We start from the raw sequence: 17,315 nt of genomic DNA on the forward strand, positions 1-17,315 counted from the left end.
TAAAATAAAGACATATAATTTTATTTATAATTATTATTTACTTTTAGTACAATCATGCCTACAAAACCCTTGTACTTCTTTGTTTAAATATTAATTAAGTTTTCCGGTCTTTGATTGAGTGGAGATAATATGAATCATTAATTAATTTGTAAATAGTAATATTAAGTGTATTTATTATTTTAGATATATAAATATATATATTTATATATATTATTATATGAATAAATATTATTTTATTATTAATTTAATTATATAATAATATATATTTTTATATATTTAAAATAAATATATGTAATTATATCGGATTTGTAAATACCATTACATAAGATTGATCGATAATACATGAAATTCTAGATGTATGCGCAACTGGAAAACAAGAAGGTTGAAGTCAAAGAAGCAATTAATTCAATTGAAGACGGAATATTATTTATGACTTAAATTGATAAGTTGTCACTCTTGAAATTCAGTACTGACTTTTTTTCAATGAAATGTAAATAATTAAATAATATTATATTACTGTATAAAGCATATAAATATTATATATTAATATCAATTAAATATATAAAAAGAAACAGATTATTTTTCATTTACCAATTTAGAAATTTTTTATTTGAACTTTTGTTTATCTTCAATTGAAAAATATCCAAATTCTAATATTAATTTCAACCCGTTCCAAACTCATAATCACATCAAGTCAAAGAGAATTACATCAAGATGGTACAAATCAAGTGAAGTTGTGTCATTTTTTGGGTTGAATCTTATCATCTTTGTGCTATTTTAGTCGTAATCGTATTAAAATTGTGTGGTTATAAGGTAATGTGATTTTAGGTAGAATTATTTCATTTGGTTATGATTTCAATTAAATTTCCCTACTTGGTACATTTGAAGAGTCACCATCAATGAATGTTCATTGATTATTGTTTTTATTTTTAAATTTATCTTTTATAAGTCAATGGTGAAAACGTGTAGAATTAACTTTAGGGTAAAAGTGTTTTTCACCTTTACTAATCTTTGAAAGGAATCAAAATTATTTTTGTTTTGTCAGTGTGATTATCGCACAACATTTCATTAACTGAAACTTATGAAAGGTGAAAAAATGTCATTCCTAGATTCAAAAAACTACAATAATTATAAAAACTTATAATTTTTTTTTTTGAAGAAGAAGTTATATTTTAAGTACATATTTATATTTTATATGTGTTATTATTTGATTAGATAATACTTTATTATAAATTTAAAATTATGTAATTATATGATAATATTTATTAAATATATATATTCAAAATAGGTATATATAATTTTATTGTTTAGGAAGAGATTGCTTTTATATTGGCAAGGGACTAAGGAGGATTAAGAAGAAATAGGAAGTTGGGTAAAAAATTACTTACCATAAACTTGACGCCTCTCTAGCTAAAGTCACAAAAATTAAATTGGTTGTTAAACAAAGATGCATGAATCTATTTCTTTCTTTAGGGAATACTAATGCCAAAAATTCTTCAATTCTTCTAAAAGGTCTTACAATACTGTGTTCAATTTAGACTAAGTTCCACTGCCAAGTCAGTTCCTTGCGTGACCCAAAATATTATTAGAGCGCGATTGATTTGAATAATATTTTATTATTAAAATAAAGAGATTATCTTAAAAATAGATTACTTAAAAGATTATTAGATATAAATGATTATTATATTTGATAAAATTTGATAGGAATAAATAATTATTGTGTTTGATTAAAAGTAATAAAAGAATACTAGTAAATTATTTTATTTAAATATTTTTATATTAATTAAAAATAAATTTATTTTTATCTCAAAAATTAATAAATTTTAATATAATTATAATAAAATTAAGATTATCTAGATAATCTTTTAATACCTAAGGTGAATGTGATAATTAGGTTATCATCTATATTACTTATCACGTCAATATTAATAATAGAAAATTACCGTAATCTTTTATAACTAACAAACCAAACAAAATAATATAAGTAATAAAAGATAGATTACCAAGATAATATTTAAATTCTTGACGGCCGTTAGAGTAAATTATTATTTCATACCAAGTTTCGGCTACACCATATATTCCTTCTAATTGAATAGTTCAACTTCGAAACCCCACCTAATTTTTAACCCTATTGACAGAAAATTGACCCTGTCACAAGTGTCATCTTAATGAGTCCAAAACATGTAAAATGATTAAAATACTCTGATTAATTTTTATAGTTTCTGATTTTTCCTCGAAATTAATTTATAACTCAAACGTGTAAAATAACAAAACAATAAAATTATGTATATGTATTTTTTTATATATAAATATATATACATATAGATGTGTTATCATATGATTAAGCGAGTTTGAATTAATGATATGATATATTCATGTATATATATATTTATATGTTAAAAGTGGGTACACATAATATTGTTTTTAAACACCAAATCTCAACAAAGCCATAAACACCCAACCTACACTAGTGACCAAAATTACATTCATATTTCTTCAAGCATGGTAACTCAAACTAAGTAGTAATGTAATTATGATCCATATGAAAAATATGGTGTAATTCTCGGATTGGACATTGACTTGGTGAAAGAGCTGATCCAGGTCAACCAATGGTTAAATTGATTGATCAATAGTAAAATTGTTGGAACTACTAAAATAAATTTAAAAAATAATCTTTAAAACAATTTTACATACTTAATTACTAAATTATATTTATATAAAAATGAATTTAGTTTGATGACACGCACACTAATTTAATCGATAAGGTGTTAGTTTTAGTCCTTTGATGCAAAACATGTGTTAAATTAAAAATAAATAAATAAACCAAAACATTGTGTTGGCATGGTGGTGTTTGTGTTGGCCAATTATGTAAGGGCTTAGTCCTCACCTTTGTTAAAAAAATAAAGTAAAATGATGCAATATTATGTTGAGGGGTAAATTACTGGTTGATTTGTGGATCAGTAAATTTAGATCGGCTCGATTGTGATTTAACTCTGGTCAAAACCTTTAATGAGTTTTAAATATTTTTATATCGAACTAATTCATAGTTCATTGTCAAATCGGTCAAATAAATCGGTTTAGTCTAATTTTTAAAATTATATAAAAAATATATGTATTAAAAAAGAAAAGGATAGCATAATAAATAAGCTTTTTCATTGAGACAATAATCCGTTCTAAGTCTTTTACAAAAAAGAATCCACAAGTGCTTAATCAAAACAAAAACTTTGCATCTATTTTGTCCATATCTTTGTGCATGGACATCAAATTAATATGATTTTATTTAATGTGTTCCTGTTTTAATTGGACTAAAAAAGAAATATTATAAATATTCTAATTAAGAAACTAAAGATATATTTTTGTTTGTCATTTCTGATATAAAATTGGTTAATATTTGTTGAGGATTTTGAGACAGATTCCTCTTTTAGCAAAATTGGCTCCTCATCTTAATCTAAAAGACTTTTCTTATTTTCATTACTAAATGTCATATAAAAATTGCCTAAAATATTGCTTAATGGGTAATTTTCCTTGCTCGTATTAACATTTTGAACTCATTCAAAGATAATAAATTTTCAATAAAAATCTTACGTGCTCAAAATTACTATATGATATCATTAATATAATTATAAAAAATAATAAATTTAATTTTAATTTTAATATACTACTAACGAGTTTCAAACCTGTACTCTCTGAGTAATCTCACATTTACAGCTGAAGCTGCTCTAACACACAAAAATTAACACGCTTAAAATGAAGTTTTTCAGGAGTCACGTGCCGCATGTTTCAATGATAGAGTTGTTTCGTGTCACCACCTAACATTATTTTATGATCTAAATATCAAAGAGAATCCTTAATTTTATTACCTCTTAAAATAATAACCAATCATCTCTACTAACTTTAATCTCCATATTACCCTTAAGCTTCTCTCAACAAAACAAAATTTGAAGGGGACAAAATAGCCAATCCTCATTGCGTGAAGAGAAAGTCAATTCCTAACGGTATCTATCCACCGACCACCGACCTACCCTTAAAATATAAAATCAAAAATATGAAATCAAAATTCTAAATATAAAAATAATAATAACAATAATAAGAGACAAATATGGCCACGTCTAGAAAAAAGTAACCATTGATTTTCGATTGTTAACAGCTTCGTATAGTGTTATATTCTAATCAGAATTAACTCAAATTCAAAAATTAATTTTATTTAATTAAATTAGATTTAAATTTAAACTAAATTTAAATTAAAAAATTTGATTCATTTTAAAACTAAATCGCACTCTAATCCAAAAGAATTAATTTAAATTAACTCAAAAGTTAATAAAAAATTTAATTTTAACTATGAATCTAAACTATATATCTAAGTTATTGATTTAAATTATAAATTCGAATTATATATCTAAATTATTGATTTAAGTTATAAATTTGAATTATATTTGAACCAAATTTGAAATAAATCTTTTTCATTTGAATCATATTTATTATTAGTTTGACAAACTCAAATAAATTTGAGTCAAAAAATATTTAAACTCAGAGTAATTCATGTCCGTCTTAACTTCGCATCAATGATCGTTTTTTTATCACTAAGCTTTTAACGTATTAAATTAAATTATGAATTGTCAATTAAATTTTTAAAAAGACAGTTTTTGAAATAAATAAAATATAAATAAAAAAGGGTATTCTGATCTCCATGAGAAAGGACACCACCCATTACCCAATACCCATCACCAGTCACCTGTCACCACCTATCAATTATATTTTATTCAACATCACAACAATTGTACAATCCACTTCTCAATTTTCCATTTTTCTTTTCATTTTAAATTTTCTATTTTGCCAAACAAAACCTCAGATGCCAATTGCCAAGAGTTAAGCGTCTAGGCCTGCACCCTGTTTTTTCCTCCAAACCATTATTACATAACTGGAAACAGCACAGTTCAGCTTCTCTCCCTTCTTTTAAACTACTTCACCCCGAATATGTCGGTGAATTTGGATTTTCTCTCTCGATTTTGTTTAACTTAGCATCAATTCCATCTTCAACGTGTTATCTTCTCAATATCACAACCAATTATTCTATGTATCATCTAAATAAATACTTTTTCTTTTTCACTTCCCATCTTTTCTTTTCGTGTTCCTAGATACCCAAACGAAAAAAGGGTTTCTTTTTTTAGCGAAAGATGGAGAGAACTGCGGCGGTGACGGAGGCGGCTACAAGGAAGCGAGTGATGGACAGAGAAAGGCCCTACAAGGGGATAAGGATGAGAAAGTGGGGCAAGTGGGTGGCGGAGATTAGAGAGCCAAACAAGCGTTCCAGAATCTGGCTTGGCTCTTACTCTACTCCTGTCGCGGCAGCTCGAGCTTACGATACTGCGGTGTTTTATCTGCGGGGACCGTCTGCTAGGTTGAACTTTCCAGACCTTCTGAAAGGAGACAACGGCACCGCCGCAGCGGCTGTTAGCGGCGACATGTCTGCGGCTTCGATAAGAAAGAAAGCCATCGAAGTCGGTGCTCGAGTGGACGCCATGGAATCCGCGATTCACACAAATCACGAAGAACAATATAACCAACGTCAGAAACAGGGAATCGATGAATTCAAGGCGGCGTGTGGTGGGTTATTGAACCGGGTCGACCTGAACAAGGTACCCGACCCGGAAGATTTGGACGGTGAGTAGTGAAAGCCTTAGTAAGGGAGAAGAAAAGAAATTTATTAAAGAAACCGGTTTATCTCTACCCCTGATTATTGCTAACGTGCGCCAAGGAGGTAAGTGTACTAAACGGCTGAAGCCTTGTTGGACTGGTGGCTCCACGTCTCTCTCTCTCTCCCTCTTTTTTTCTTTTTTTATTTTTCCGTCTCCTTTACTTGTATTTGTATTATTAATATTTAGAATATAAATTTTGGCCTATGTAAAAAAAAGGGGTAATTGTAAATTATTACTGATTTGATGATTTGAAACTTTTGGGTGAGTATAATTTTGATAATTATTTGGGTTATGAATGAAATTGTAATATGAAGAATTTGAATGGAGAAAGAGTTTGGAAAAAGAAACATGAAAAGGAGAGGGAAGGGGAAGAGGAAGAAGAGGAAACAGGAATGGCCTACATATCCTGGCAGTTGGTGCAAGTGGGGATGGTTAACCACTAAAGTTATAACTACTAAAGTGATTAGGATTTTAAGTTAGGTATTTTCTGGTTCTTCACTGTTCTCATCATTCATCAATTTGTGGGGCAATCCAGAGAGTCCATGATAATAATGAGTTCCAAGTTGACGATTTTCTGAGCTATTTTCAGTACTGTTTTTTCTCCTTAAATTGTCACATCACCGCTTCTCTTCTCTGCTCCATTCTAACATAAAAAACAAAGCAAAGCAGCTGTTTTATTGAGGCTGAGGGCTTAAATTAACTTTGTCGTTTGTGTTCAGCTTTTGACTTATTTTTTAATTAATTTAGTGGGCCGTTTACATTAGACGCAACTTTTTGGTTTGTCCCCACGATTAGCGGAGGATTATATTGTTTATTAAGGTCAGTTTCAAATTTTCACTATTAATAATTGCATATCTGTGAAAGATGCAGATATTTTTCTAGTTACTGTATCAGATAGTAAAATTTGCTTCTATTTTTTGCTCCTGTGAAATGATTTTGGTAAGAATGGGTAATTTATTTTTAATAATTGTTTATACATGTAATCTTAATCTTTTGCTATGTGGTTTCTATCCTTTAGCTACGTGTGAGAGTCTCAAATTAAAACATAGACTACATTCATTTATCCCTGTATCAGCCAATAGCTAACAGATATGTCATCTTCTTCCTTAGAAGAAACCTTACCATTATAAGCAATAGTTTGCAGTATATTACCAAGCCTGACCTTCCATTCGTTATCCTAAAGAAACATTTTCAATTTCCCCAAGAGTTTGGAGACTTCGATCAACATCTTGCAAACTACAACAGAATCTCTAAGACATAATCTTATATCCTGATAGGAAGTAGTTCTACAGTTCGTGAAAATCCAATTTTAAGGGGGTACTATTTTCCTTCTATGATGAAATAATGTGTGGGCATCCCTATAATCACATATAACTCTATATAAAGATGGGCAATCACACCTTATCACACAGCTAAAAGACCTTAAACTCAAGTCATTTTGTCATAGAAGGGAAAACAATATCCTATTCAAGCCGGACTCTTGTGGATGGTAAAATGACTCCTTATCAAGATCTGAAATCATGAATAAAAAGTTTATGTTGTGCAGAATTCTCATAAACTCAAAAAGTCTTACATTAGGTAATTCTTCCAAAACTTTCCCCATAAGGGGAAAAATCTTTAAGTTTTTTTTATTAACAGTAGTCAAGGGTGCATAATTATAACAGGGAAGAAAAGAATATCAATTTACAATCATTGTGGTTTAGTTTCAGTTAGGGGTTAATCCACTAGAAGTTGGAGCTCAACCATTCAAGCAGTAAAAGAGTGCAGTGTCAAAGCAGTCTTAGTTTTAGTTTAACCACCCTTCACTTTTATTAGTGGGTTTAGCTGCCCGATACATATCCACATAATGGAACTTATTTAGCTAACAAGTACAACTGAAATATGCAATACAATAATGCCTTTATTAACTAACTGATATTACAATTATTCATCACAGATTACACTAATAATTTCAATGATTGACCTTACCATATCAACAAAAATATACGTACATAAACAACATATCTTGCTCTAAAAGGCCAGGCAGTACCCACGTTAACAAAAAATAAAAATTAATGTAATAAATTAAAACAGATAGCTAGTATCAAGTCTTATTGTATAGATAAAATAATGTCTAACATTACTCTCTATGATTACATTGAAAACACTTTGAAAATGAAGACAAAGAGTAGGTTCAAGATCTTAGTTACCCTAGTATATTTTTTATTAGGTTAAAGATCAGTTCAGTTGAGTTACCCTTAAACTTTACTGATAATGGATAGATCCTATAAAAATAATATCCCGACCAAACATACATAGTTTAGATTGAAAATAGTTTTAATTTTCTGAGAAGAGAAGGACATGTTTACATTATAAAATCAAGGTTGACAAAAATTGGCATTTTTTGGTCTCTAATGGCTTTCTTGCTAGTTAATTATCCTATAATTAATTATACTACAAACAACATCAATGAGAGATTAATACATTCATTAGTCAAAATTGTACAGATAAAGCAGATGAAGTCTTACATGATGATCTGGGAATTACATTTAATCCCTGGTAGCCGAGGACTGCCTCAAAAGGCTTCAACAACATATATAGTTATGGAGCTTTCTTTTCAAGATCTCGTTTTAAATGAAGAGCAGCTCTTACAACGTTTCCTCTGGTGATAATTCCAACCTTTGGTTTATAAACAACGGTTTAGCAAAGAGTATATGAATTAAATTGACTACAATAAACCAAAAGGCAAATGAAGAAAAAATTATTTAGTTACCAGCTTGCCGTTAGCGTCAACAACAGGCAGCCTGCGGTGTTTTGTCTCAAGTAACAATCTGATATCAGATATGTAATATATAAGTTAAGAATGTTCAATATCTTATAATCCATAAAGATAAAAAAGTCTGCAAAGATGCAAGGCAGAACCTAGCAGCATCCTCCAGATTAGTTGTTTCACGAACTACAACTGGAGCTGGTGTCATTAAATCACCAATCACTTTCCCATTGGTTTTACTCAGCAGCTTCTGCACCTCATTGAAAGTCTGCATTGAATTTTGTGAATTGAAAAAACTAATTTACATCGGGTTAGCAATTAGCAGTACTGTAAAACAAGCAATCCACTCCATTTCAGCAGTTTCAACTCTGCCTGTGTCAGACACACCAAGGGAGAATGGGAAGCTGGAAGTACATTTGCATAAGGAAAGAAATTGAAGCTGAGAAAAAAATATGCCTTTGCCAGAACTTATGAAGGAAAGAGGGAAGCCAGTGCCTCCAATAACATTACTCTGAGCAAGTAGAGACAAGTTATGTAGTTGGGTAATGGTACATCATGAGTAATAATAGACAGCAATTAATGCAACAATAAAGAAGAGTAGTTAGATTGAAATTAAAAGGAGAAAGGGCAATCCGAGAATGAGCTTGCTTGCAATAAATGACCATTAAGCTAACCCTCGTACTTTCTAAGCCAAACCCCAGATAATTAGGATGAGCTTGCTTGCACGTTACTTTGAATTACAGACATTCAAGGCAAACTGAATTCAGACTTAGCTCTAAAATCAAACAATAAGAGAAGACAATGATTGCCTGAAAAGGAGGTAAGGAATGGTAAATTATCTGATGCTATAATGCCTTCTGGGTTGTGATCTCAGCTGTTGAATTAAAACCTCAACAACTGTTACCTACTCTCTTTAGTCTTTACACTACTTATGCAAGGCAATACAATAACTTCTTTTTCAACCATCGAAAATTATCAAACCCTTAAATCCCTAACCATCTCTCTCAAGATTTACAAGATAATAAGAAATTTTGCTAACTTTAAAACAATAACCCTTAAAAAGAATTATCCTTAATATGGAGAATGATTGTATAAATAACCAAAGAATAGAATGAAAACAACCTTAAACAACAGATGTTGAAACTTTAAAAAATTTCATATTACTATGAAAGAGACATCTCTCACGTACTTTCCAAGTGCTGTCAACTTCAGGAAACATGCTGTTATCAGCTCGTCCACCACCTAGTTGATATAGTGGAACAATTTTATGTCAACACGTCATGAATAAAAAATAGTTGGTAATCATGGTTCATCAACAAAATTTATATTTTCATAAATCAGATATAATCCCAAAAGAGTAGAAGTTCGACCACACACCAACAGAAACTCAAATAACCACTATAATGTTAAGAAGTTATGTGGGAAATTAGGAAAGAATCAATTATAAATTAAGAAGAATTGATTATAATTATTTGTAAATAATATGTAATTATTTGTTTCCTTTCCTATAGAGAAGATGTATGTATAAACTGACCCTAAAACAAAGGTAATACACACAATGAAATAAAGCTCTTTTTTCATACAATTTCTTCAACTTCTTCTACTTAACATGGTATCAGAGCTTTAGAAATTAATCTGAGTGTGCCTTCATTGCCACTGATATTTTCTCTCATCGTCAGCCTTTATTGTCATAGTTGAAATTGGTGGCCTTCATTGTCTTAGTTAGAACCGCCGTTTGTCATTTCTTCCACCGCTGTCACCAGATTTGTCCTTCCCTCATATCACCAGATCATCGATCATTTACTATCACTGTCATTGTTGTCGGCTCCCTTGCACAGTTGTAACTAGATCTCCCTTCTTCATCCAAACAAACTATGTCTCCTATGCCTAAGCAACTTTTGTCCATGTCACCCAAGTCACATACCAAGTGCCTAAGTCACCTATGTCCATATCACCTGAGTCACACAACAGTAAGCCTGTGCTCGTGAATGCTCATGATGGCAAGAAAGTTGATAAGGTTACTCAAGAAGGAAAGCTTCGGATCTTGAACCTATGCAAATCCAAAAATCTAATTCAAGTCCTCAAAATGAGGTAACAATTTTTTACTCTCCTTTAAAAATTAAGTCAGAACTGAATATTTCTATTGCAATTTGAAAAGGACTAGAGAATGTACAAAATGACCATTATACCCACTTTCTAATGTTGTGTCATTTAAAATATTCTCAACATCTCATAAGAATTTCCTTGTAAGCTTAAATAGTATTCCTATCCCTACTAATTTATCAAAGGCATTATCGAAAAAAAATTGGAGACAAGCTATGAATGCATAAATGGAGGCCTTAAAAAAAAGACATATGAGGGCCTATAGGAAAGAAGCCCGTGGAATGTGAATGGGTCTATAGTGTGAAATGCAAAGGCAGATAGGTCACTGAAAAGGTACAAAACGAGATTAGTAGCTATAGGGTATAGACAACATATGGAATGAATTATTAAGAGACATTCCCCCCAATTGTGAAGATGAATATTGTTAGAATATTGTTGTCATCAACAGCCAAATATGATTAGGACTTGTAATAGTTTGATGTAAAAGATGTGATTCTACATGCAGATCTTCAGGAAGAAATGTACGTAAAGATTCCACTTGGATTTAGAAATAATTTAGCCATCAAACAAGTGTGTAAGCTCAAAAAAGCCTTGTATGGGCTTAAGCAATCTCCAAGGGCATGGTTTGGGTGGGAGGTTTACCAGGATGATGATAAGTATGGGAAAGAGACAAAGTAAAGGAGATCATACATTGTTTGTCAAGCGCTCAGATTTAGGAGTTACGATCCTTCTAGTATATATTAATGACATCATTTTGACAGGAGATGATGAAAAGGAGAAACGATATGTGGAGAAATGTTTGGCCAAGGAATTTGAATTTGGGAAAGCTGAAGTACTCTCTAGGAATAAAAATTGCACAATCCAGATAAGAAATCTTCATCTCTCAATAGAAGTATGTTAAGTACTTTCTCAGAAAAATGGGAAATTTGGCATGTAAACCAGCAAGCACACCAATAGATCCCAATCACAAGCTAGAAGAGGCATAAGAGGATATCGATGTAGATATAGAGAAGTATCAACGTCTAGTAGGGAGACTTATTTATCTACCTTACACCACACTAGGTATAGTCTCTCTTGTTGGAGTGATTAGTAAGTTCATGCAAAAATCAAAGGAAGTTCATCCGTAAGCTATTAATTGTGTGTTGCAATACCTTAAGGAAACTCTAAGGAAATGAATCTTATTCAAGAGAAATACAGGATTAATGTTTGAAGCATATACAAACGCAAACAATGCTAGATAAGTGACTAACAGGAGGTCAACTTTTAGATATTGCACCTTTCTTGGTGGAATCCTCGCGACATGGAAAAGTAAAAAACAAAATGTAATAGTAAGATCTAGTATTGAATCGGAGTTTCGAGCCATGGCTGAAGGTGTTTGTGAACTTTTGTGGTTGAAGATAATTTTAGAAGACTTGAAGATTAAATGGTATGAGTTGATGAGACTCTACTGTGACAATTGCAGTCAGCAATTCAGCATTGCACATAACCTAGTACAGAACAACTAGAAAAAGTAAATAGAAGTGTGTAGAAATTTCATTAAGGATAAGCTAAAAAGTGGGTTAATTTGCGCACCATATGTATCTACAGGATGTCAACTTGCAAATATGCTTACCAAAGGACTAAATACCACAACATTTCAAACAATTGTGTCCAAGCTAGGAATGGAAAATATCAATTCAACAGCTTGAGGAATGTGGAAGATTAGGAAAAAATCAATTATAAAATTAGGAAGAACGAATTATTATTATTGGTAAAAAATTTAAAATTGTTTGTTTCCTATCCCATAAAGAAGATGTATGTATAAATTAATCCAAAACCAACGGTAACATATACAATGAAATAAAGTTTTTCTTACAATTTCTTCAAGTTCTTTTGCTTAACGAGTCTCAGATTCTTCCATAGTACTCAATTTAATATTTACTCAGACAATTTGATATTTTACTATAATAAATTGCTACAATTTTCCCCAAATTAGCATGTTTGCACCTGACATATTAACAATAACAAAATGTTAATACCATAATGCTCGTCTTGTATTATACTCATGAAAATAGATTTAGAAAATATCATCACAATACATAAACACTAGAGCAAATGTTCTTTGGTTGTACAAACTGAATCTTTTACCAATAGTTTTGCAGAGTAGTGTTTATAAGAATTTTATAAACAGTACTACAAATTCCAAACCAAAAATAAATATAAAATTAAACAAAAATACTGATTAAACAAAGAGCATCCCATAAGGTTAATCTTGTATTACACTTGTGAATATAAATTTAAAAAATATCAAAATACAAAAACACTAGAGGAGAAAACATTGTTTGCTTGTACAAACTGAATTTTTCACCTTTAGTTATTACAGTGTAGTGTTTATAAGAATTTCATAAACAATACTAACGATCCCCAACAAAAATTTAATATAAAAATAAACAGTAATGTTAATCAAACAGAGAGCATATGAAAGAAATACGAGATCTTTCTGAAGAGATCAACACAGAAAAATGACTTTGGTGAAAGTACCATACCTGATATAGAATCCAATGCTAAGAGGTCATAATCTGAAACAAGACCAACCTGCAGCAGCGAAAAGATAATTTATTACCACATCATCTCCCATAAAAAGCACAATTTTAAACAAGACATACAAAGAACATAATTTTTTTTTTCTAAAAGAATAGGAAAACAACCTACTGAGATGAGAACATATAACATTTGAAAAGATACCCAAACAACATAAAAGAAATTTCTCTCTTTTGAACCCATATCCTCTACAATTGGTTTTAAAAAGTGACCGCATCCTTAGCTATAAGGTGGAAGGAAAAAGGCATAGTTTGAAGAAATCAGTTCTCTTGGTTGCAAATTCAAAATGTCGGCACATGATCATCATATCATGGACCAGTAGGCCCAATCTCCCGTAATATTAAGAAGTTTGAGGAACAAAATCTGATATCACCAATTAATAGGTATTTGCAAGGGTCCCAACTAGATACCAAATTGGTAAAAATGCCATAGCAGAAGCAAAGAATTCCAAGGAACAAATCCACCTCACATCAATCTGAGAGAGGGATTTATTTAATTAAGTTTGGGTGAGGGGAAGGACTGGTGTTGGGTGGGAGGATGATTAAAAAAATTAGATAATATTTTTTAAATAAATCTGTGCACAAAAATTGATGAACTTAAAAACTTAGATAATCATCAAATCAGATTGATAGTTGAACAGCATTATACACCAAAACTAAAATCATGATCAATACCAATAAAAGAAGCCTAACAAATAAAAGATTAAACTAACAATAGAAGGCAAGGAAAACTCACCAACTTCCAGTCATCATCAATCACAGGAAAACCAGTAATTCTCCTTTCCACAAGAATTTCCAGAGCTGCTGCCACAAAGATTAAATGTATTACAAAACCAAAAGGAATAAAAAAGAAAAAAAACAATTTATCATGACCTGAGACAGTAATCCAAGCATGTAAAATACCTTCATCCACAGAAGTTGTAGGCCTTACAACATGCAAATCCTCTTTTCTAGTCATGAAATCACCCACTGTATAAACTCCAGCGCTGAGCTGCATATAAGCATGTCAGCAGAAAAAAAATCATACGTAAAAGGATTGAGTGTGTAAAAACACATAAAAATTTAGTCCTCATAATTGACACGGATACTATCACACAAGGAATAAAACAACTTTACTCTATCACAAGGATCATATCTAAAGCATAACATCACATACACTAAGTTAAACAATATCAATATAGGCTTTCTCCTAATGAATTGTGGAAAATAGAAAACTAACTAACTCAAGAAAAGTTTTGTTAAATAGAAAACAACAATCCAAACCCAAAGTGACTAATTTATTCTACTTAAGCACACACTCAAAAATAAATTTAAAAATATAATCTTAATATCAAGTGGATAAGATAACAGACCGAAGCCGAATTGGCACTCACGGTGTCACTAGCGGAAACTAAGGAAGAGGACCTGTGAAGCGCCGAGATGCCATGGAATGAGGTGGAGTAAATGGAGAAGAGTGTACGGCCAGGATGGGAGAGGAGTAGGCACGGCGCCTGGAGAGCATACGCGGTGGTATTACTGGTGGCGGAAGTGGTGGGGCGAAGGCGCGTGAGATAGAGAGGGTCTGGGAGGAGAATCGAGCCCATTTTGGGGTTACTGGTAAGAAAGTATTCGGAGATAAATCGACTCGATTTGCGTTGAAGGTGATGGATTGGTCGGGAGGTTGAGACATATAGTGAACCGACCTACGTTGAGCCAGCGGTTTATTCTTAGTTCAAAATAATTGTGATTGGAATAAATCTAAAATGGTTTTGCTTCAAATAAATTGGAATTTAAATTTGAATTTAAAAATTAAATATTTTTTAATTAGAGTTTGAATTCAAGTTTAAGTGGTATTTAGTTTGTCAAACTTACTTGAAATTTTTTGTATAAATAAAATAATATCATTTTGATTAATATTTATTAAAACGATATTATTTTAGTTATTTTTTATTTGATTTAAATTTGTGTCAAGTTCAAACAACTTTTAAAAGAGTTTGACGAACTTGGGCTTGAGTTTGACACCCCTCCAATTAAGTTGAGTTCAAACTTGACTAAGTTCGAATCTAATCTTTATTTTAGTTGTGACTTAATAATAACTAGTCTATCAGTAACGAGTTATATTATGACTTTATAGGAATTTGACCATGATAAGTTGACAATATAATGACATCGAGGCTGTCAACCATGATCGACACATGATCAATTGCCCCAACTAATCAAAGCTGGTCTCCGATTCTCACCCCCCCTTTGAGGTTGTAGATTTTTTTTTTATTGTTGATTAAGGTTACTATTTATAATTATATTTTAATAATTCTCTTTGTTGTAATTTATATGTGCCTAAAGTTGGGTTAAATCGAATTGGTTTGAACTTAATTGTCAATTTGATTTAATCAAACCTAAAACAAGTAGTTATAATTCAAGTTAGAACTTCAATTATGATATAAGAAATTTTTGAGCTTGGATTGGACGCATGGTATAAAAAATTATCAAGTTCAAGGTCGAGCCATGGAGGCTCGACTCAAGCTTGAATGGAAAAAATCAATTTTAAAATTTTTTGTTTTTTAATAAAAAATATTCAAAGAAAGTTGAATTGTATTGATAAATTAAAAAAAAAAAGAAAATTATTCTTAACACCAGTTTATTGGAATTAAATTTAATTATTTATAATAAGTAAAGTGAATGGTTAAAAATTTTAAAATCTCACCATAGGCTTATTCTTTTTTTCTTTGACATAATTAAACTCTAATCACGGGAGTAGTTGAGATACTTTTTTTTTCAAAATTTTATAATTTTTTAACAAGTGTGTTGGCTAGTTCACGAATCCTGACCTAAAGTTGTCGATACAACCCATGAATCTAGTATAATTCACAATTTTGTAAAAAGATCTCCCATAAACCATGTTAAAAATAGGGTATTATAGTTGGGTTATAAGTCAACCAGACTCAGGAGTCCCTGAGATATGCTATAAGTTTTGTCATGCTAGCGAACTGAGATTGAAGGTGTTCATGGGATGACTAAGTTATAAGGGTTAAAGTAAAATTTCCATATCATCAAGGATAGGAGTCTAAATGTGTATTCATGATGACGATATTAAAGTGTAATAAGAGTTCACGTAATGAAAGGGCTAAGCTATAGAAACGAAGAATTAAGTTTTCTTACTTACCATATGACTAGTTATTCACTCTTCTTTCTTTTACGTTTTGCAAATTGCAAGTCAAAATATCAGCTACAATTACGAGATTAGTCTATATAAGGATAGCATGGGGGCATACGAGTCAATTTAGTTGATGTTATTTTATGGGATTCTGTTTTCAATTTTTTATGTTTATGGTCTTTTGACTACATATTTGGATTTAGGTGTTTATGAACATCTTTTGATGTTTTTTGCTTATGTTTCTGTTAAGGTTGAATATTAAGGTTATTCTATTCAATCCAAAAAAAAAAAAGTCATTCTAGTAATTTCAAATAAAGTTATTATATGTGTCCATTAAAATTGAGAATGACCATGATTAATGTGGTCAATAATAGTATCACTTCTCTCTATTGAACAATACTTTAATAAGGGATATTACACTTTCATACAATAATTTTAAAATCGAATTGAACTGATCAGTTCAACAGGTTGAACCAGGAATCAGTTCCAAGTCTGATTCGATTAATATTAAAATACAGTTTTTTAATTAACTCAATCAAATTCAGTTTGACCAAAATTTTGAATTTTTTTTAAATTTTAATTATTTTTGAATAATTTGATTATTTTTTATTAGATTTGATGAATTTCTAAAAATTTGTAAGGAAAATAAAATAAAAAAGAAGAAAAAAAGCATTTCATATCTATTGAAATGTCTTCTATACATAATAATTTACAGAATTATATATATATTTTTTTGTATCATGAGATTAAGACTTTTTTATTTTAATTGTTTCATTGATTGTTACTCCTTAAAAATGATATGTTCTAATCTTCATGGGTGTGAATATCTTGATTAATTTTATTTTTTATAAATGTTTAAACAAAATATATTCATTATAATTTGATAATAAATTGAACCAGTTAAACCATAAACCAGAAAGACAACCGGTTTGAGCACTGGTCTAATTTTAAAAATATTGCTTTTATATTGAAATTCTTTGAAAGAAATCTTTTGGTTTTATGCAGCAAAGTTATGTCACTGTTTGTTAGTAGAATATCATCGATATATCACACCA

At 30.5% G+C, this 17,315-nt stretch overlaps 2 protein-coding genes across 7 annotated transcripts; one reads left to right on the forward strand and one right to left on the reverse strand.

The window, feature by feature from the left end:
* Positions 1 to 4,762: 4,762 nt before the first annotated feature.
* On the forward strand, positions 4,763 to 6,278 carry LOC123218926 (ethylene-responsive transcription factor ERF011-like). Its single transcript, XM_044640582.1, has one exon. The coding sequence runs from the start codon at positions 5,175 to 5,177 to the stop codon at positions 5,667 to 5,669; it is 495 nt and encodes a 164-aa protein (XP_044496517.1). The 5' UTR covers positions 4,763 to 5,174; the 3' UTR covers positions 5,670 to 6,278.
* Positions 6,279 to 8,141: 1,863 nt separating this feature from the next.
* On the reverse strand, positions 8,142 to 14,835 carry LOC123218884 (CBS domain-containing protein CBSX1, chloroplastic-like). 6 transcript variants are annotated; one of them, XM_044640553.1, is made up of 8 exons: positions 14,480 to 14,835; positions 14,031 to 14,118; positions 13,864 to 13,931; positions 13,074 to 13,122; positions 9,635 to 9,687; positions 8,598 to 8,695; positions 8,449 to 8,506; positions 8,142 to 8,354 (listed from the first exon to the last, which is right to left on the reverse strand). In XM_044640553.1, exons 1-8 carry the CDS (start codon positions 14,708 to 14,710, stop codon positions 8,277 to 8,279), a joined length of 723 nt encoding a protein of 240 aa, XP_044496488.1. In that variant the 5' UTR covers positions 14,711 to 14,835; the 3' UTR covers positions 8,142 to 8,276. The 6 variants fall into 6 exon arrangements, with proteins under 6 accessions (XP_044496488.1, XP_044496474.1, XP_044496480.1 ...); XM_044640539.1 differs by having other exon boundaries at positions 8,598 to 8,713; positions 14,480 to 14,830; XM_044640545.1 differs by having other exon boundaries at positions 8,598 to 8,713; positions 13,864 to 13,928; positions 14,480 to 14,828.
* Between the last annotated feature and the right edge of the window lie 2,480 nt (positions 14,836 to 17,315).

The sequence above is a fragment of the Mangifera indica genome, chromosome 1 (genome assembly GCF_011075055.1).
Source record: "Mangifera indica cultivar Alphonso chromosome 1, CATAS_Mindica_2.1, whole genome shotgun sequence".
NCBI classification, from domain to species: Eukaryota; Viridiplantae; Streptophyta; class Magnoliopsida; order Sapindales; family Anacardiaceae; genus Mangifera; species Mangifera indica.

What these genes read in the sequence shown, in the direction of transcription:
- LOC123218884 (XM_044640539.1), bottom strand. Translation starts at nt 14,710, where the DNA reads ATGGGCTCGATTCTCCTCCCAGACCCTCTCTATCTCACGCGCCTTCGC. An exon ending in TACAACTTCTGTGGATGAAG is followed by an intron (nt 13,932 to 14,030) that starts GTATTTTACATG and finishes TCTTTGTGGCAG; the next exon opens with CAGCTCTGGAAATTCTTGTG. An exon ending in AGCATTGGATTCTATATCAG is followed by an intron (nt 9,688 to 13,073) that starts GTATGGTACTTT and finishes TATATCAACTAG; the next exon opens with GTGGTGGACGAGCTGATAAC.
- LOC123218926 (XM_044640582.1), top strand. Translation starts at nt 5,175, where the DNA reads ATGGAGAGAACTGCGGCGGTGACGGAGGCGGCTACAAGGAAGCGAGTG.